Below are 21,436 nucleotides of genomic sequence, written 5' to 3' on the forward strand. Positions count from 1 at the left end.
ATACATGCTGACTGCGTAAACTGACATCAGGGTTCATTTTAATTAAAATTAATCAGTTGTGTTCATATTAAATAGTCTACAGGCTTTCTTAGTATACAAAGTACTGACCAGTTTTCCTAACCATGATAATGATAGCAAAAACATGTTTTGTGGCTCCTCTCTCCCTCCCTCCCCCATCAACATGCTAAGTAAATGCAATATTAGAGCTATGCCACTTGTTCTCTTGATCTCAAGTATTGAAGTTTTTACAAAAATGTGTCAGCAAGTTAGAGTGGAAATAGATTTTTATTTTTAAAGACATTTGGTTACATTTTGTATAGCTGGTTTTTTTTTTTGGGTAAAGCATTGATAGAAAAACTTGTGACTTAAAACTGTTTTTATGCTGAGAGTATAACATTAAGGAATTACTTATTGACTGACAAATAAATGTAAGATGCATACTATATAATTTAGCATGTCAAATTTTAGAGAGGTAGTTGTGTTGGTCTGCTTCAGCAAAACCAGCAAAGAATATTGATTTACTGTGGTATAAACTTTTTGTGGGCAAGCTCCATTTCATCCAGGGGAGATCCTGGTGGGCTATCTGGAGAGCAGGCCATCCTGATTCCTGTGACATTGGATGTCCCAGGTGCAAAGTCACAAGCCATTGAGCCAATCCTGGTGCCTTCCTCTGTCAGCACAACATCTTCCCATTTGGGGGAGGCAACTGAGGATACGTTTGACAGCAAGCTGGCTCTCTTGACTCTGTTTCCATCTCCAAGAATGCAGAGGTGACTGTGCCAGTGTGAACAAACCATGTATGCCCAACATTTCCGTGCTTCCCCAGTCCCAAGGTTCAGATTCCATAACCAGCAGAATATGGTTTATACACCAGTGGTTTAAGCACCATATACGGTATATTCTTAATTGCTCTAGACAAATTTTCCACAGTATGGGAGTTTCAGTCTCTGTTGTGGCAGAGTCTATTATGCCAAGATTGTTATTAAACATAATTGAAGTTTTGTTATATGGAGGAGCTGAGGTTTTCTGGGAGCCATATATATTAGTTCTTAACAAGTCCAGATGAATTGACCAGTTAGCTAAGCTTTCATAAGAGGAATATGTAGCAAAATCTCTTATTTGGGATAAGACATCTCCTCCCCCGTTACTTGCATACGTGCTATATAAAGTACCAGGGCTGACATATTAATTACACCTTGCTGCAATTGGTTTGTAGTTAACTCTGCCTCCCTTGATCCAGTTGCTGAGTCACAATAGTCCAGCATAGATTTCTGGACTAAGTTGGCAATGGAGTTCTGGACGATTTATCTGAAGCACTGAGGTTCTGTGCTCATGTAGTCACCATGTTAAAACAGTTGCTCTCCCAGCATCTGTCCTTCAATTAAAACATATGACTTTTAAGCCCATATAAAAGTAAAACAGATATGCTCCTAGCCTGTATGTTGCATTTAACATTAACTGCTGAGCCAACTGACTTTAAAACTTTAACATTATTAAAAATAAAACAAATTAAAAGTAGAACAGGCTGCAGAATTCAAGGACAAACAGCCTTACTCATTGCCATCTTTACCTGGAAGAACAGCACCCTATTTTGCTCATAAGATGCTATCACAAACCATATTTTAGTCCTGATTTATAGGGCAACTAGCATGCACAACCTATAGCTTGCCAAGTGTGGATGGTTTGGCAAACTGTGATTTGTCAAGGACCCAGAATTAAGTTAATCTGTTGTTGTATGCAAGGGGAGGGGAATGTAGAAGCACTTAAGTCTGCTTGTGCATGTAACGTTATACCATAGTTTGGCATTGCATCTAAACCACGTTTACTTGTTCTAAATCAATCCATTGTTAGTGCTTCACATAGTTAATCTTTTACTCTACCTCCATTGAAAAAATGAGCACGAAGCATCAAGCTTAATTAGAGAGGCGTCCATCTTTATAGCCCATATACACAAGCTATGAATATATTATTCAAGGAACAGACTTTAAAAAATATATTTATCTAGTTACCGATTTGTAATTAGCCTCTTGATTTTAATGAGCAAGGTTGGCAATACAAAGGCAAAGTGAAGTGGATGGAAGCACAAACAGTTCTATTCTTCACAATTATAGAAACAATAATAAAATCAACCTTGACACTTCATCCAGTACCTGAAGTTCTTTATCTCCTATAAAGAAAAAAATGAAATTATTGCATACACTTTTATTTAGATCTAATAAGTTTTCAGATGTTGAAGGAAATAATATAGCTATCATTATTGTAAAGGTGTAGAATGGATGTTTGTCTTTTCTGTGCAGTTGTGTTACATTATAAGGTTCTGCAAATAATTATCCAAGTAATTATTCTTTCTGGTGAAAACTGATTGCTGAAGAAAAATACTGCAAGGTAGTAAACATAGTTACAACTTGCTGTTGCGGTTTTGGTCTTGGTTGACGCCTGCCTCCTTAGCCAGCCCGACTGGATGTAAACAAGACTAGCCTAGAGGCAGCATGCAATGGCAGACAGACCCATCTGATCCTTCTCTAACCTTTCCCTGACTGTACAAAGAGCAGAGGTAGCTGGTGGGTGGTTCTTCCAAGCAGAGCAGCAGAGTAAGGGCAGAAAAATGAGGCAGAGGGAACACTGCTGGGTGTCCTAGAAGCTGACTGAGCACCCTCCTTGGGGCAGCCAACCTCCAAGAGGGGAACACACTGCAGGTAAGCCGCATCCTGAGAGCCCAGTGGCGAGCCAAGGCCCAAGAGAAGAAACTGGTGCTGCATTGCAGGCTTGGGGTAGAGTGCCGAAGAAGGTTAGTGTATTAGCCAACTGAATAAAACCCTTCGTAGAATTGGCGCTATAGCAATAGCAAGCTTTCCCCGGACTAGAGATAAGAAGTGGGGTTCTGAGGACTTGTCTGTTGTAATCCACTCCCAATGGTACATCTCACAGCCCGTATTCTCCCGCTCTCTTCAACTGGTTCATCTGGAGAAGGGGGAACTCTCACTCACCCTTCTATTCATTACCATGTGGCTCAGCTACTTTTTACACGGAGCACTGACTGCTATTATGAGGAACTGAAACATTTGTACTTTGTAGGTAAATATGCTGTTTTCAGGTGGTTTTAGTAATCACGGTATCTTGGACGCCTTGGGTTGCATTCATTGTCAAGCTGTCACATGTGTTCTGTCTGTTCAGGCATATCCACTTGCCAGATAGAACGAGCCACTCTCCCTTCTCCCCTGTGTGTTCTTTTAGAGGTTTTCCCCCTCCACCTGAGTCAATTGTGGAGGCAAAATGGGGGCAGGCTGGTTATGCAAGCGAAAGCTCTTGCGCAAGGCTTCATTTGGTGGATTCATTTGGTGAATTCTGCTCGTAGTGTACCAAATTTCAGCATTCTGTCTGTTGTGGAAGTACCCCCACTTAAAAAAAGAAATTCCCAGATGGGATTTCCTGTACTAACGCTTAGTTCATCCTGACTCCTTTAGCTGTTTTAGAAGGAATACACAGGGATAGGCCCCGTTTTGACTGTCCTTATCCGTTCGGTTTTAAAAAGTTGAAGACCTAGGATTATTTTTTAAAAGGAGAATAATGTGGTATTTTGTGAGGAAAATTCAGAATTTTAAATTGGTCTATACTTTTAATTTCATTTATTCAGGTTTGCACAAATTTTATTTATGTTAACTTGTGTTACATTTGTAGATCTGGAGTTCCTTTTGTTTGTCAATTTTCTGCATTGTAGTAGTCCAGTGATTAGATACAAAGAATTGGATATGAATATGAGGCTCTATTCCAACACACTCTTGGGGTGGGGGCCTTTTCAGCTGTGGTACCCAAGATCTAGAAGGTTTGCCTGGCCCCTTCACTATTTGCTTATAGATAGACTGCTTCTTCAGCAAGCTTTTCAGTAGCTTATCCACATTATTTTATGTTACTATAGGCTTTTTAAAAATCTTTTCAAAAGATTTGCTGGTTGCTGTTGCTGGTTTTATTTTTATTTTTTAATCCTTTGTAAGCCACCTTGGCTGTTAGAAAGGTGAAGTATAAAAACTGAACATGCATACATGAAAATGAATAAAAGGGCATTCTTGACAATATCTTTATGGTTTAATTTCATGTTACTGCTGTAATTCTAATCAAGGTGTTATAATCTCTTTCTTTAGGTTCTGTATATGAACCCCTTAAAAGCATTAACCTTCCCAGGCCAGATGGAGAAAGTCTGTGGGATAAGCTGGATAGTTACTATCGGATAGGTAAGTCAAAGGAGAGGCAGTTTGTTTTGGAAGTAATATGTTTACTTTTTGTGAACGTAACTTATTTAAACAATTAGGAAATCACAATTTTTGTGTCTCATCCTGTGGAACCATCAGTATTGGTGAAAATTCAAATGTTCTTTAAATGGTTTGGAAACTTGAATACCTTAGGGAAGGACTACCTCCTCCCATTTATCTCCATTCTGATCCATGTTGAAGGTCTTGCTCTGGGTTCCACCAGCTGAGGACAAGAACAGGACCTTTATGATGTCAACACTGTGAAATGTCCTCCCCCAGGGAAGTCTGCCTGGTCCCTATTTTGTTGTTGTTGTTGCTAATCTTCTGTCACAGTTAGCTGTTTAAGGAACTTCCTTTGGGGGTAAATGGACCTGTGCTTTCCTCTCTCTGCTATGTTGCTGGGCAAAATACCCTAGTTTCTTGCTGATTTTTTTCTGCTTATATATTAGCTGTGCTTTATGTATTTCTTATTGATTGTTTTATTGCTTTACTTTATTTCCCCCCTCTTTTACTGTCAGCCGCTTTGCCTTTATTTTTTGAAAAGTAAAAGAAGTAATTTGAATACATAGTTCTATGTTCTTGTAATATCACTGGGATCATGAAAAGTACAGGTGTTTACATTGTAGCAATGCTCACCTGTTTTCACATATTCAATCAAAAGTACCATGTAGATCAGGGGTCGGCAAATTTTTTTAGCTGCAGGCCGGTCCGCTGTCCCTCAGACCTTGTGGCGGGCTGGAGAAGTGGCAACGGGGGTGTGTGTGTTAGAGCTGGAAGAAGAGGCGAGGGGGGCAAGTAGCCCTCCTTCCCAACCCCAGCCGCTGCGCTTACCTTACCTGGGGCTACCGCTGCCACTGCCACCACCGCTGCTTCTCATGGGTAGGCAGAGAGAACTTGTCCGCTCTACTCTCTGGCCTACAGGAGCACCAGGGGCGCGGCGGTGGAGGGAAGATGAGTGGCGTGAAAGGACTGGCTCCAGAGAGAGGATGCTTAAAATGGTGCTCAGCCCAGCTCCCTTCCTCCTCTAGGCAGAGCAGGGAGAAGCCAGGAGGAGGAGGGAGGAGGCGCCACCGCGGTGTGTGTGTGTGAGAGGGGGGGGGAATGGAATGGCGCGGGGGGGGGAAATGGTGCAGCCCGAATGAACAGAATCCCCATGCCGATCCACAGACAGCCCATAAGCCGGATCCTGAAGGCAATTGGGCCTGATCCAGCCCGTGGACCTTAGTTTGCTGACCCCTAATGTAGACTAAGATTATATTTGTTCAGGACTGAACATTGCTTATATTCAGGGACATTCAGTTGTTCTGCCACGTTAAATCCATTAAGGCAAATAAGCAACCAACAGTGAGCCATACGGCCTGCTCAAATGTGCTGTGTTTTCAAGCAGTGAATGCCTACCCATTTCTTTGAATCCTGCCAGAGTAGGAGTCCACTAGAGCAGCGAGCTTAATTATTCAGTGGCAAAAAATAAGCAATGACAGTGCAACCTCAAAAAGTCAAGCAGATGCACTTGTACAGTGTGTACAACATTACCTTCAAATAGAGGTTCTCACACAGACCATCCAGTTTAAATTCTAAAACTTGGCAATGGCTAACTTTGCTGCTCCTTGCTATCCTTTTCATAATTATTCAAAAGTATTCATAATTATAAAGCAGTCGTTTCATAATTATTCAAAATTGACAGCCTACTCTAGAAGGAAGTGCCTTCGCTTGAGTGACCCAGCTGGCAAAGTTCAAATATAAAGAATTTGTATCTTAAAGTTAAAAATATTTTAAAATGAATGTTCATTATTTATTATGGCAGGTCAGATAAAGAGAGAAGGGGGGTGGAATTCTTAAATAGACAGGTCTGCTGACTTATTGTGCTTGATAGCTGTTGTGGCCAGATTATGGTGTCCACTATAGTGATGGACAGCTTCAATTGGTTGCACCAATTTCTCTCCCTCCCTTGGCAAGCCAGGATGACTGAGGTGTGCCTGCCACCTTTTTTTTTTGCTACCAGTCTTGGCTCCTTTGACATGTGGCGTTGTGAAATTGTGACAAACCCCACTTGGATGTTGTTGTGATCGAGCAATGAAACACAAGTGCTGCTAGGGAAATAACACCAAGGACTGCAGGGCTTTTTTGCCTCTTTCTTCTCAGCGCAGTGGATTGCATCCCACCCCAAGTTACTCCCAATGATGATATGGAACATGGTGTTGTGGCAGGAGGGGCTACAGGCAGAGGAGGAAATAAGAAGAAATTGGGCATCTGTTTCTCAAATTCAGATAGCACAAGAAGCTCTTTGGAGCCCAGTTGTAATGATAAAGTTGTTATTATTTGAGAAACAGCATATTCAAACAAACACGTCTTTCCTTCTCTAAGCAAGATTCCAGTTCATTTTAAAATCTATATTACATTAAACAAATCCATCATTGTTTTACATCTGTCCAGTATAGAAGTTATAAAATGACCTTCTAAAGTAGTAATGGGCTGTTCTTGGAACCTCTAGCCTAGTTAAAATAAACTTTAAAATACTATCGATAGAACTTCCTTGAGAATAATTAAAATTTATGGTTTTCATTGCTTGTAGGCATTTTATATAAATGCTGAATAAAAGTTTACTTGTAAAGAGAGAAGGGACTGAAGACTATCCACAGAGTAAAAAAGATTTTTGTTTTAATTTCCCCCCAGAAGCCATAATTGAACCATAAATAGCTTTCACATGGAAGGGCATTTCTTCAGTATTCTGTTCTGAGGTACCAATAATGCTCTGAATGTGATTGTTCAATAACTAAACTCTCTGTAAAGCATAAAAAGTGGAAGAATCTAAACTAAAGGTGTTATAAAGAGGACAGTAAGATTATATTAAATTAGAAATACAAACTGGATAAAACAGACATAGACATGGCCAACTCTGCACCTGATGCATTGTAATATATATATATGTATTTGCTACTGGCAAGATGAGCAAGTGTTAAGGATGATTTTGCCTCTTATTAGGTGTTGAGGTATGCTAAAATATGTGGTATAATGGCAGTTTGTTTCCATGCAGAGTTTCAAAGGAACTGGGAGTTGTAGCTTTGTTCAGGGGCTGAAAATTCTGTGATAGCATTCTCTAGGCATCTCATAGAACTAGTGTCCTCAGGGTTTCTTGAGGGGATGCTATTACAGTTAAACTGCTTTTTGTAGTGTAGACAAAGCCTAGGAACAGCAGTCAACAGATGTTGCCAAGAACAGATCCAGAGCAAAAGGCACAAAGGAAAAACAATAGAGAAACATGGGGAAATGATAAAAACTGACATGCAGTTTTGTATGTGCATCTTTTTCCTTGCAACATCATTACCTTCTTTATTTTTTCTCACTTTTCCTTTTCCATGTTATCTGGTTTTTGCAGGTCGTATTCCTTTGTTTAAAAATACTGTACTTTCTGAAACTGGAATAAATTTGAAGTAATAGTAATAATTGTTGTTTATCTTGGCAGTCAAGTCAACAGTGTTACTTTTCCAAAGTCCAACCACTGGCCTCTTTCCTACAAAAACACTGGGCGACAACCAAAGGGCAAAAGTACATGACAGTCTTTACTGCGCTGCCTGCGCCTGGGCCCTGGCACTTGCATACAGGTAAAAATGGATGAGTTCTTGTTTATGTGGTCCAATGCACTTAAGTTACTAGTCCACTAAACTGTTTAGTGACCAGCCTTCCTTCCTTCTTATGCTAAAAAGGCATTTGTGGCAATGGAGTGGGGGTGGGCATCCACCACAAAGTTTTGTAAATTTATATGCACTATGTCTCAGGTTGTTGTATTCTGCCCTGCAAATCTTAGCAACCCAGAATCTCCTCATTAGATTTTAGCATCACTTTTATCCATGGAAAATCATTAAGGTCAACTACCTTGGCTTCTGTAAGCAGTAGCGGTCATTCTTACATCACTGATTGTTGGCTTGGCAATCTGCATCTTGCATTTAAAAATTCATGTTGCCTTTCCTCATTTTCAGTTTCTTGAGTCATTCTTGAGACCATTTCAGTAAGCACCAAGTAGCTAAACTGTGCAGATTCACAGCAGTATACATCCAATAATAAAACATTCAAAAGTAATATTTGAAAATACCCAAATAACTCAAAACACCCATTAAACTCTTTTACAACTGAATAAAACAGTTAATTTATGTAATTAATGTACATCATTATTATACATTGAAATTATTTGATCAGCAGAGTTCCATGCCAGTCATCAAAAACTGACCCCAATTTCTCCCCCACCCTTAATTATAGAGGCTGTTTCAGCAAATAGAGCCGCCTTGTCTGTCAAATATTGGCACTCTCTATGTAACAATAATATTAATTTTAAAAACACTCCAATAGTTCATTTTCTTAAAAGGAAAAGAAAGCTTTTGAAAACCCTAATAACTAGCACTTGATTTTCTAATCATAGTCTTGCAGCGCTACAGAATTGCTTCAATTTCAATCCTTTCTGTGTGTCTTGGGGGGGGGGGATACTTTCCTATAGGAAAACCTAAGCATCTGGGTTGGGGAGAACTAGTGCAAATAGCTTGTGTGAACTAGTGGTACATATATGTGTGACCTGGTCTTACACTCTGACCGAGTGCCCAGGTTTGCCTGCTCTGTTTGGCAGTAGCTTGCCAGAGTCTTAAGCAGAGATCTTTTGCGCGCTTTTCTGCTGGATCCTTTTTGCTTGAGATGCTGAGGGTTGCATTTTGGACCTTCTGCATGCAGTCATGTACTCTACCACTGAGCTTTGGTTCCTCCCACACTTGGCAGATATACCTATTACATTGGGAGCGTTAGTAATGTAGGCAGGCATTAATGTCTGCAGACTAATCTGACTTGATCATCCTCTGGCTTTCTACTACAAGTGCCACTCCATGTCTTCTGCCTCTTCATTAGAACGATTCAGCTTCCAGAAGTCTTCACCTCATTCCTTCCATGTAGTTTTTAGTTAGGCTTTCTGACTAACTAAAATTTAGGCTTCCATTCCTTCCATGTAGGCTTCCTGACTATTTCCTCCACGTGAAAATGTGGCAAAGGGGGCTGCCTTTACCACAATCAAGAGATGGGAAATGTGCACCCTCTTTCCCCAGCCTTACACATAGGAGATACATTATGCCCAGTGTTAAATTTGGTTAAGCAGGTTCCACACCTAAGCAGAATTCTTAACCAGTGTTTTGGTCCAGTTGTATTCAGCAGTACTTTCCTTTGAGTGGATTTGGTTAGGATTGTGTCGTATGAGTGTTTAAAAGGTTTAAATTGGTTTTTTGTTTGTTGTATAACTAATGTAACATGTATACTACTTTGCGAGGATATGTTCGTGAAAATCAAAGTATAATTTATGAAATAAATAAACAAATAGAACATTTCCCCCAGGTACCCTAGAGGGCTTTCTTTCTTTCTTTCTTTCTTTCTTTCTTTCTTTCTTTCTTTCTTTCTTTCTTTCTTTCTTTCTTTCTTTGTTTTGCAGGTGTTTATGTTTGCTTTCTTAGGTGGGTTCACATTCAGTTGTGGTGTCCTCCACCTGTAGCCCATTGTGTTGACACAAACAATGTATTTCTGAACAGAACCTGTTAAACCTTTTGAGTCAAAATGTGTCCTTGGGTAGCTCCTGCTGTTAATTCTTCCACCTATGTAAGAATGAATAAAAACAGCTTTGTTGTCTACACATAGTTGAAAGTTGTTGTTTTGTGTGATTTTGGCTCATTGGATATCTTTAGTGGTGCCTTGGTGCTAGAATTCAGAAATTAATGGCAAATTGAAATAATGGAAAACAACTCAGTCTTGAAAAAGGAGATGAACATATCAAATGGAAAGCAGAAATAAATGTATCATAATTAATGTATGATACTTTACTACATTGCATAATTAAATATGATGAAACTGTCTAAATTATAAATGATGAGCAATTGTAGCTATAGAAAGATTCATTATAGGGTGGTGTTACCATAGTAACTAGTGAGAATACTTTAAAATATGAATTAGTTTTACAGTGCATCAGTGTTCAATAAATATTTTTCATCTATAAAATAGGATCTATTTTAACCATAATTTTAATTCAAACCAAATTACCTCTCCAGGTGTATAAAGTACGGAACAGAAGTTAACAAAATGAGATGCATGGGATGATAATTGAGCTGTGCAAGGGCTCCAGCATACCTTTCCCAAGTTTGGTGGTTTGTTTTCCTTTGAAGCAGTTCAGAGGACTAAATCACAGCTGTAGTAGTATTGGAGCTGCTACCCTGTGAGGTCTTCAGCTCTGAAAATGAATGCATCACTCAGGCAGGACCAGTAAGATGGTTTCTTGCCAAAGAATGTTGGAGGATGAGTGGCATTCATGTGAGAAGGAACCATCTCATTGACTCCACCTAGATGGTTCTTTTTTCCAGACACTCCCAGGGCAGCATAGGACACTGGTTTGGCCACTGTGGGAAACCAGATGTTGGACCACTGAGTCTGATACAGTGAGGCTCTTCCTGTGTTCATTACAACTTTTGGGAGAGAAGAGGAAGAGCTAGAAGCAACTAAAGCTGGGCTGGGGACTGATCCCATGGATTAAAAGGTCTGAGAGAAACTGGAAGAGCCATTAGGAAATGAGTTTGTTCTAATATGTTTCCTTCATGGATTTTGAACACTTGACAAGAGTCCCTTCTCTACATGCCTTCCATCTTCAGCTTGAGAAAGTACATATGTGGTTGTGCAAGGAGGGTGTCATTCAAACTTCACTTCCCCCATGCCTAGAAAGCACAGGTCTTATAGGTTTCCTGCTTCTCCTTTTCTAGGCATGGGTCTAAGCGGTTTTCCATTTGCCCTCCCACTTTCTCTGGGAAAACCTACTATTTGCTGCTGAATTGGAACAAACATCAATCTGCAGAAAACTTGAATGACATTTGCTCTCATTCAGCAGTAAAGAGCGGCTTTCACCAAGGGAAAGTGGTTGGACAAGCGGAAGTGTGGATGAGCCCAAAAGCAGAGAGAGAGAGGATCAGTGGTCCACACATCATCAGAGATTTGATTTGGCTAAGCCATTCATCTTTCAGCTTTTTAATTCTGTTAGGGAATGCAAACTAAAGCAAAATGGTGTGCACCCTTACGTTAGCCATGTGTGGAAGCACGAAGCGGGAGCTGTTGTCACAAGTACAAATATATGTGGGAGGGCACAGGTATTTGCCTGAGGTCAAATGCCCATGATTAAATGATACAAATCAGTGTGTCTTGTGTTCACACATACAGCTGAATTATTGTCTGGGTATCCCACAGTGGCTGCTTAAAAGCTTCTTTCTCCACAACATGTTATGCAGTCCTCTGTTTCCTCTGACCCATGAGTTTTTATGGATTTCTAGAGGTTTAAAATACATCTAAAGCCCTGAATACCAGTGTGCCTTTAGACACATTGGCTGTTGGTTTCATGTCATGTTTGGATTTACTGGTGATCACTTGGGATTTGAAACCTGCTACATGTACCTTTTACTAATGCTTCTGTGTTCTTGTTCTTTGTATACCTTTTAACACTTCTGTGTTCCTGTCTTCCTAGAAGAGACAACTTCCTTTTTTGTTTCAGAGACAAGACAGTAGGTCTAAATTCTCCATTGAATTGGCCTAGCACTCAGTCTGGCCATGCTACTTTTCATGAGCATTTTCCAAAACGTCTAGAAGAGATTATGTTTATTCTCCTGGAAACATAATTTTGAAACCTTTTTAGTTATGTGACTTTCCCTGTCCAAGAATCAAGTAGGTAGCCATGTTGGGCTGACGCTAAATAAGTAAGTAAGTAAGTAAGTCCAGTAGCACCTTAGAGACCAACTGGGTTTGTTCTGGGTATAAGCTTTCATGTGCATCCACCAGAACAAACTTAGTTGGTCTCTAAGGTGCTACTGGACAATTTTTTAAATTTTATTTATTTATCCTGTCCAAGAAGTTAGATCAAGCACTCAGTCCCGAGGGCAGGCAATTGCCTTTGGCAGGCTGGCAGAGTGAAGGGAAAACACATAATCTAGTGTTCCTTTCATTCTGCCAGCCTGTGGAAAGTTATCAAATTTTTGATTGACCTCGTGGTGTAACTTGACTCCATAGGCTGGAAGGATAATATTCTATTTTTCCTGCGTATCTGTCTCAGCTGGAACTGCCTGTGGTTCCCACCTCTGACCTGCAGCTAAACTTGAGTTCCTGTGGGTCCTCTGAAATGGTGTGTCATTTTGGCAGATGTGGGCAGGTGATTTCATTCACCTAATTTTAACTGTACAATTTTGATTCTTAATTTGGAAGAATTTGAGGTCTTCAGGCACATATTTCAACACTTCCCACAGAAATAGATTGTCATTTTTATTATTTTTAAAAAATATAACTTTCTCTGCAAACTCTTAAAATGCACTTTTAATCTAGTAGTTCACCTGTTATCTTTGTCCAATTTACTCTCATTTACACTTAAAGGAAATTCCCCTACCTCAAGTTAGGAGTATTTTCAAACTTTAATAATTTTCAATCAAAATCTTCTTTAGCATGGTATAACGCACACTTGTCATTTGGTATCATTTTAATTTACGTTTTACATTCAGTGTTCAAAATCAGCATATATGGTTTTGGAAGCTCCAGCCTCATTTAGTGGTTGATTAAATATCTGGTGCCATTCACAGTATCATTTTTATAGACATAATTTCCTCTTCCAATTCCCACTACCTACTCATTTAAATAGGTTCGACCTTCAAGTTCTTTGAAGGATGCCTTCATATTGAAGAAGTTATGCATGTACCATTTTGGGGATTCAAGTGTGGTTTGTATCCAGAGCTTTGCCAGTATGGTTTTGCTCATGCTTCCCACTGAATTATTAATCCCTTTTAACATTTATTTAATTATTTGAGGTCATGCCCTATTGCAGTTCATGAATTTTGTACTTTATTTCAAATGTCAGATTTTCAGTACCACTGTCAGGGTTTAAAGTGAGAGTCCAGTATGCCCTTTACCTGCTGCCATTTCAAAGATTTGAGCCTTTTCAGGAAGGTCAGCACTGCCTGGAGTCTCTGGTTCAAGTTTCAGATAGTGTTCTCATATCCATAAAGGAATGCAAATGAATATTAAAGGCCTTTCTCACATTACCTTATTGGCATGGGATCAAATCTCTAGATCACTGCAGTGACTCCTCCCCATGTCAGCATCTCCACTCCCAGAAACTGTCATTGTGATGGTATGTGGAGAAGCCACAGTGTGAACTCTTTTCACATGGCCTGAAGGATGTTACCCATATGGTGCAAAAGCTACACTGAAACAATTTTCACACTCTGTATGCAATGGCTGTAGCTCAATATTCTGTGTCTGCTAGTGGACAGGTGAATTCTAAAGTTGTGCAACAGTTGTACTGGTGATCCATCTAACTCAGTATGTTTACACTAACTTAGCAGCAGCTCTCCGGGATTTCAGGCAAGAGTCTCCCCCAGCTCTACCTTGAGATGCCAGGGATTGAACCGGTGACATTCTGCATGCAAAGCAGATGTTCTACTGCTGAACTATGGCCCATCCCCAAATTGATTGTGCAAATCTAAACAAATCACAAGTACCCTTCTTATGCATTCTCTTGTGCATCTGAGTTCTGCTAGTGCAAAACATTTCACTAGCAGAACAAGTATACTGCTAAGTTACTTTAACTTCGCACAACATTGGATACAACCATGTCTTTTTTTGCGTCTGCCTGTAGTTTTGGATGGTGTCTGTGGGTTTTTTAAAAAATAAAACACCCATACGTTAGCAATGACCTGTTCAAGAATATTGTGTGCTTTAATGGACTTCTGGGAAGATTTTGCTTCTGCTTCCAGTACAGCTTAGGCAGGGATAAACCATTCTACAGCAACCAAGGAATTTAATGATATGAAGAACAATTGGGTTAATGCTTGAAAATATCTTTATGGTTCATTCGAAAAGGTGTTTATCTCCTTAAAATACTGCTTCCCTGTGGTCATCAAACTCTGCATTCTTTTTCTAATGTGTGATACACAGGAAGGTGGTGTTAGTTTAACTGATATATTTATGAGGGAAGAAAAATGACTTGGGAATGCTGAATAATTTACTCCTATATCCAGTCAGCATCACACAGTAGGGAGATAATTTCTTCTTCTTCTTCTTGAGCATTGCTCCAGCTCTGCTAGATTTTCATTGAAGAGCTAATTATAATTTTGTTTTCCTTCACAGACTTTGCATCAAGTGTGGATGATCTCTGTGCCAAACAACTTATATGCCAATGAAATCTTTTTTTCTTCCTGGTTTAAACTTAGACTTTGTTGTTTTTGAAAGCTGGATAGCTCTATCAGTGCCTTCTCTTGAAATATTCATTTGCCACTGTTTGATTTCTTAGACTGTTTTTTCCCCTCTTGGTGAACCTACTCACCTTTTAAAAGCCTGTCCTATTCTCTTTCTTTAATGACAGCTCTGTCTGAAGTACCCTTGGTAACTGCAAATCAAAACCCAAAGGTTCTTAACCAGCAGAGTACCTCCTAAGGAGTTCCATTTAATTACAAGATAGAAATGTCAGCTTTTAGAATTTATATGTTTAATTTCATTCCACTGCTTCTAAAAATATTATAAAACACTTAGTAATAAATGCAGTTACTGAACATATTAAAACTGGTGAATAAAAGGTAGCCAGAATGTCTCCTGCGTTCTGTTACTTGTGCCTCTGGAAGGAATCCTTGACATCTTCCTTTCATTATAGCTTTAATTCCTTCTCCCCATGGGATTCATGCAGAACTAGGTAGTGATGATCTGAAGGTTTGTGCAGATGTTACTTTTTCTTTTTATGTTGTCAAAAGAAACAAGATCTTCCTAGAAGCTTTTCCTACTCTTCGTTGAGAGCTTTTGCTTTGATTTCCTGTGTGTTCTCTCCACCTTTGTTGCACAGCTCACACAAGTAGTATTGAAATGTCTTAAAGTGAGTGCACAGTTGCACAGTACTCAGTTCTGGCCTTAGACACTCTTACACTGTGGTGATTGAAAGCATTCATGTAGCACAGAGAGAGGGAAACCTTTTCAGCCCAAGGATCACATTCCATCATGTAGAAACTTTTGGGCAGTGCATGCTAGTGGTACGCAGGGATCAGGGGCAAAAGTGGGCAGAGCAATGCATGCAGGTCCTTTGTACAAAAGGCAGTATTCCACCCATTCACAAGTCCGAGATGCCCTATGTTTGTTGGAGGTTTCTGGCACCTGCACACATTACACCAATCTCTATCCAGGCAAGAAAGATTAGGTTTCACACTTCACAGACATATATTTATGACAAGCAGAGACACTTGTGAAGGGTGTGAAGCTGGGGCTAGTGAGTGTGGCCTGCAAAGAGTCATAAAGGCCAGATAGAGAGACCCAGAGGGCCACATTTAGCCCCCGAACCTCAGTTTCCCCACCCTCCAATATAGTAGAGCAACAGTGATTAATAACTCACCTAGTGCTTGAGATTTACTAATGCAGGGCACTGTTATTAATTATTACATTTATATCTCACCTTTCATCCAATGAGGCATACATGGTCCCCACGGCTCCAGCTCTTCAAGCTAGGTTAGGTTAAGAGATGACGACTAGCCTCCAGGCCAGCCAATGAACTTCATCACCAAGTTGGAATTTGAAATTTGGTCTCCCAGGCACTAGCAGACTACCACCGTCTATATTTTATTAGAATATAATACCAGGAGTGTCAGTAACATGGTGTGTCCATATGGTTCAGGGATTATTCCAGCAGCATTTTCTGTCCCCCTCCTTGTTTTGCCCTTCGGCCACCACCTACTGGACCACAGCTTCCACTGGTGACATCTCTCCTCTGGGACAAAAATGGGGGACATTGCAGTTTAATCTTACTCATCTTGTGATGAAGGCACATCTTTGCTTGCTAGCACTTGACAGTCCCAGTACTGTGCAATCTTTTTGTAAACTGCATTGAGAGCCTTCTAGGTCTTCAGTCTGGGATTTGCATGTTCTGAATAAATAAACAAAATGGCTCAATTGAACTTTCAACCCTATAAGTCTGCATGTCAGCTATTGTTCCCTAATCCTGCGTATCTCTATGCATCACATATTTTCTCCTGTCATTTTTGGTTTCCGCTTTCTGAGCCATTGGTAAGCCAGGTAATGCATTAAATTTTAAGGAGATCACATGCTATACAGTAATTGCATTAACAGGCCAAGGAGGAGGGATGAGCCGTATGTTTGCGTGTATGTTGAAGGCTGAATGCCACTCTGCAAGCTAATTTTCCTGGCATTCTAAGTGTCCTGAGCAAATCTGTTGAGTGTATTAAGGTGACAGCTAATTGTATTAATGCCTTAATCACACATGACACCACCCCTAACACTATGATGCCACTGAAGTACACCAGGTGGGTGGAGCCTTTTAATGAGAGGGCAAGGCTTTTGTAAGGACACTGCGAGTCATACTGGCACGAGAGGCAGAAGATGCAGTGGCCTGTTTCACAGTGCTGTCCCCAGAAGTAATACGAAGGAATCTGATGCATTATGCTCACTTCATACTGTTTAGAAATGATTAGCAACATTGCAAACCATCAATATGTCACAGTTATTTGTCAAATAAAAATATTGTTTCTGCCTGTCCTTTGATGATTCATAATTATTTGGATTTACTTTCTTTAAAATTTGTTTTAAACTTTTTAGTACTGTATTCTAAATTGTTGCAACTCACCCTAGACCTTATGGTGAAGGGCAAGTAATACCTTGAAATAATGATGATGATAATCGAAACTAGCAAATAAAAGGGTATCAAGTTTGTGGGCAACCTTTATTTGACTTCATTTCCTGAAACCTAGACATAGTGTTTGATTATTATTGTTATTATTTTTTAAAAAAACCTATTGGCTTTATTGTGGCAAGGTTGATAAGGCCCGAGTGTATCAGAGTTTGCTGGTGCCACTATATAAAGCATTCTTAATACTTAATTATCAGGAAAGGGATGCTGGTACCTTTTACTTCCTTCTGAATGCATTTCCAATTTGTTTCACGGGTTATCTCTCTCACCCAGGCGTATTGATGATGACAAGGGAAGGACCCATGAGCTGGAGCATTCTGCTATAAAATGTATGCGAGGAATTCTCTACTGCTACATGCGCCAGGCTGATAAGGTAAAACTCTGCAGTGTGGACACAAGCACACACTTAATTCTAAAGGATTAAGTTAATTGTAAGCATTAAAAATGTTCCGACTGGGACTCAAATTAAAAGGGCAGTGGGTGTAATGCCACAATGCAGCCTGCTAGGAAAGGTCAGTTCCCAGGCTCTGGGCCCAATGCGTTTAAAAGCTGAAGGCGAAGAAGTGCCTGATGTTGTAAACGAACAACTGAATATATGACAGAAATCCCATCTTTCAGTTGCTCTTGGAACTTAAGCAAACAAGAGACGGGAGCTTGCTGGTTTAAGTAATGTTGAAAATGCAAAACAAGCTGGAACACTATGGAAAACATATACAACTGTTTTGGTATTTTAACTTTGGTATGTTTTAAAGGATTGTTGTATCCCCCCCCCCCGATTTTCTTCTTTTTTCCTTTTATAAACTGCTTTGAGCTTTGTTGTTTTTATGATCAAGTGGTGTGTAAATTTCATGAAATAAATAAATTTCAAATTATAGAGTTGGAAAATTTTCCCCCTGAAAACTGGTTTTGACAAGACACTAGAAGCTCCCTCCTTGTTGTCTTTCAGCCAGCAGGTGAAGACTGTTTTATTCTAACAGTCTTTTGGGGACTGACTTTTTTTTTAAGGAAAGGATTATTAAATAGTGCTGTGCTGTTTTTACTCTCTGTATTTTAATAGATCTGTTTTTATATTCTTTTAGTTCTATTATATTTTAATTGCTTTTTAACTATCTTATATGTTTTTAGCCTTTGGTGTTTTATCTGTATTGCTTTAATTTGTGTAAACTGCCTTGAATCCTAGTCTGGGGAAAAGGCAGGATATAAATAAACAACAACAACAATGACTTGTGGGAGCCATTTACAAGGCTGTTCTGTGAGCGACGTACAGATGGGAGCAGGGAATGTGAATAGTCTGCTCTTTTCTGTGAATTGAAAAGTGGCATTTTCCAGTTCTAGGAGGGAGCAGTTGATTTTGTTTGCTTTTGCTCCAACCTTGTTATATGGCTCACATGAGTAGACTGCTTACATCAGCAGCGTTTTTGTACAAATTAGCTTACATTGTATGGTTGGAACTGACTGAGCCATGCAGCCAACTAGGATTCTTGAGATTTTAAATCACCTTCAATAAATGTCAATACATTCTTAAAAGCACCTGGGAAAGGAATTTGTATGACCTCTGTTGCTCAACCATTCTTAGTGTTAGGAAGCACCTTTCTTCCATTCTGGTTACAACATGTGTCAACTGGTCCATTTCCAGGGACAATTCAAAATGCTGGTTATGACTTCTAAAGCTCTTTATGGCTTTGGGGCCCAAGTTACTGTAAATATTATATCTCCCTTTACAAACCTGCCCAGGTGCTAAGATCCTCAGGTGAGCACCTTCTCTTGGTCCCATCAACATCAGACGTATGGTTAGTGGTGACATGAGAGAAAGCCTTTTCTGCAGCTACTGCCATATTGTGGAATTTCCCCCAAGGAGTGTTTAGACTTGCTTCTTTTTTGTTATCCTCCTGCTGGCGGGCTAAGACCTTCCTGTTTAGACTGGCCTTTGAAAACTTAGGAGCAGATGATGCTGATCACTGGGCTATCAGGGCAAACTGTATTTTAATGCTGGTTCTAAATGTAAACCACCTTGAATCCCAACTTGGGAAAATACATTTAATAAATATATAATCAATAAACTATATTGTGGTGTAACATTTGTGTATGGGATACACACTGAACAATTGGGGCTATCCCAACACTTTTCTGTCAGTAGAGAGGGAAACATGTCCTCAGAACAACATTGTCCAATGCAGTTGACTTGTATGAACTAGCAAACGAGCTCACCTTTTAATTTATCTCCTTTTAAATGCTGTTTGGGAGAGATTAATAATCTTTGCACATTTGCCATCTCTTTAGTTATGTGAGGGGAAAAGATCTTAAGGGATAACAAATATAGTCGTACCATGGATCCCAAATGCCTTGTGAGTCGAACGTTTTGGCTCCCGAATGCCAACGTGGCTTCCGCAGCTTCCGATTGGCTGCAGGAGCTGCGCCTTGGTTTCTGAACATTTTGGAAGTCAAATGGACTTCTGGAATGGATTCTGTTTGACTTCCGAGGTATGACTGTATTTTTTTTTAAAAAAACCATTGTCCCCATTCATTAAACCTCGAAAAAAATAGCATGGAACTTTAAGAATGAATTCAGACCATGCTATTAAAAGAATGATTCACTTGACATGTCTTTTATTTATCTATCTGCTTTGAAAAATTCAATGTGACAAGGTCTCCTTTAAGTAAGGTATTTCTCTCCTTTCTGTATGGGTTGATTTGACAAGGTGCTGTGCAAACATCTTTGATAGAGATAATTCAGGAAAGATTATTTATGAGCTCATGTCCCCAAGAGGATCTTGTCTTGCTCTTCAGAAATGGAACAACTTTCTTTCCTTCCATTTACTCTGTATGTGGAGACCATTTTCCCTGTAATGAAACTGGAACTTGTTCCTGAAGGGTAATTATTGGATATTGCTTGAAGATAACGAAGGATGTTCCCATATAATAACTTTTTAAAGTCTTAGTTTCCCGCTAGTACTTTATCATGAGCAGAAAAGCTGGGATCAAAAAGCTACTTTAGGCATGCCCAAGCCTTTCACTTTTCTAGGTGTTCTTCCCCACCCCTCCCCATATATATATTTTTAAACAGTGTAATAAAGTGAACCGTAAGAAACAAACTCGACCTTGTGTTAATCATGGTACATCAATGTAGAAAGGGAGGATGCCAGGGTGCCAGAACTACCTAGCATGAAGTTGTCAATTTTATATTGTTTTAGAATTAGCAGGGTTGGAGACTGTAATTGACCTCCAGGTCTCTTTTTCTTGTTATATCCTTCCAAGGCCATAGTATGATATAGTGGAAAAAATCAATGTAATACCTTCCACTCCAGTTGTCTTCTGTCTCCCCTGGCTCCCTACAGTCAACAAAGGTAAAAGTAACAGTAACATTTATTCCCTAAAGTTCAGTCTTTCAGATATTTCCCTCACACAGAAGCTTCTTCATAATCACTGCATGGGGTCTTCTGCATGCAGCGTATCTGCCTTACCACTGAGCTATGGCCATTTGCCAAATAAAGCAGCCTAGGCAGATAATTGCCTCCAACCTTCCCTGTGGGGCTGAAGCTGGGCCTCCACAGTCTTACGACTAGCCTTAACCTGCTGTCTAGATCAGTGTTTCCCAACCTTGGGCCTCCAGCTGTTTTTGAACTACAATTCCCATCATCCCTGACCACTGGTCTTGCTAGCTAGGGATGATGGGAGTTGTAGGCCAAAAACATCTGGAGGCCCAAGGTTGGGAAACACTGGTCTAGATGCCATCATTCAAGTGGATTTTGTTTGAACATTCCAGCTATGGAAATGGATGCACTCCTAACCTGGGTAATATCTTGCAGACTGGGTGTTCATAGAAATATCACTGTATGGCTCAGTTTTCATAATTGATCTTTTCCATTTATGGACTTTGGGAAACAATATTTCTTTGTCTTATTTGAATCCCTCTCCCCTTCTCTCTCTCTCTCTCTCTCTCTCTCTCTCTCTCTCTCTCTCTCACACACACACACACACACACACACACACATACACACACACACACACACACACACACTTTCTCCATATGTTCAGTCTTTGAGATACCTATGCATGCAGCTAACCTGAGAATACTCTGCCAAGAAAAGAATGCATTAAAATGATAACAAATAGGAAAGTGAATGTATTCATTAGTTGATGGCAGAGCTATTTAACAAGCCTATAATTTGTCTACCCAGGCTTGACATTTCACATCATTATCAAGAAAGATCTTTTCAAATGTTATGCTACAGTAGAACTAATTTCATTCCAGAGTACAAAGAGGTAACCAGTTGTGCTAATGGTGGCAGTCATTTACAGCATGGCAGTGTAAAAATCCAACTCATCTCGTCATATCTGATGAATTTTGAAGGAGTAATCTAATATACCAATAGTTACACCATGGTCTATATTTTCATTTTATGTATGTGAGCAATGTCAATATCTTGAGATTGAAGATGCCTGCAATAAGCTTCACTTAATCATAAAT

General features: G+C 39.7%; 1 protein-coding gene across 8 annotated transcripts in view; it reads left to right on the forward strand.

The window, feature by feature from the left end:
- Positions 1-21,436, forward strand: part of PHKB (phosphorylase kinase regulatory subunit beta) — a 134,348-nt gene that overhangs the window by 15,838 nt on the left and 97,074 nt on the right. For all 8 annotated transcript variants that reach the window (XM_081924005.1, XM_081924002.1, XM_081924001.1 and 5 more), the window contains 3 exons: positions 4,140-4,229; positions 7,711-7,849; positions 17,242-17,341. In XM_081924005.1, coding sequence (XP_081780131.1) covers positions 4,140-4,229; positions 7,711-7,849; positions 17,242-17,341 — 329 coding nt within the window. The remainder of the gene's footprint in view (positions 1-4,139; positions 4,230-7,710; positions 7,850-17,241; positions 17,342-21,436) is intronic.

Source organism: Podarcis melisellensis (assembly GCF_964234715.1).
Source record: "Podarcis melisellensis genome assembly, chromosome: 8".
Taxonomy (NCBI): domain Eukaryota; kingdom Metazoa; phylum Chordata; class Lepidosauria; order Squamata; family Lacertidae; genus Podarcis; species Podarcis melisellensis.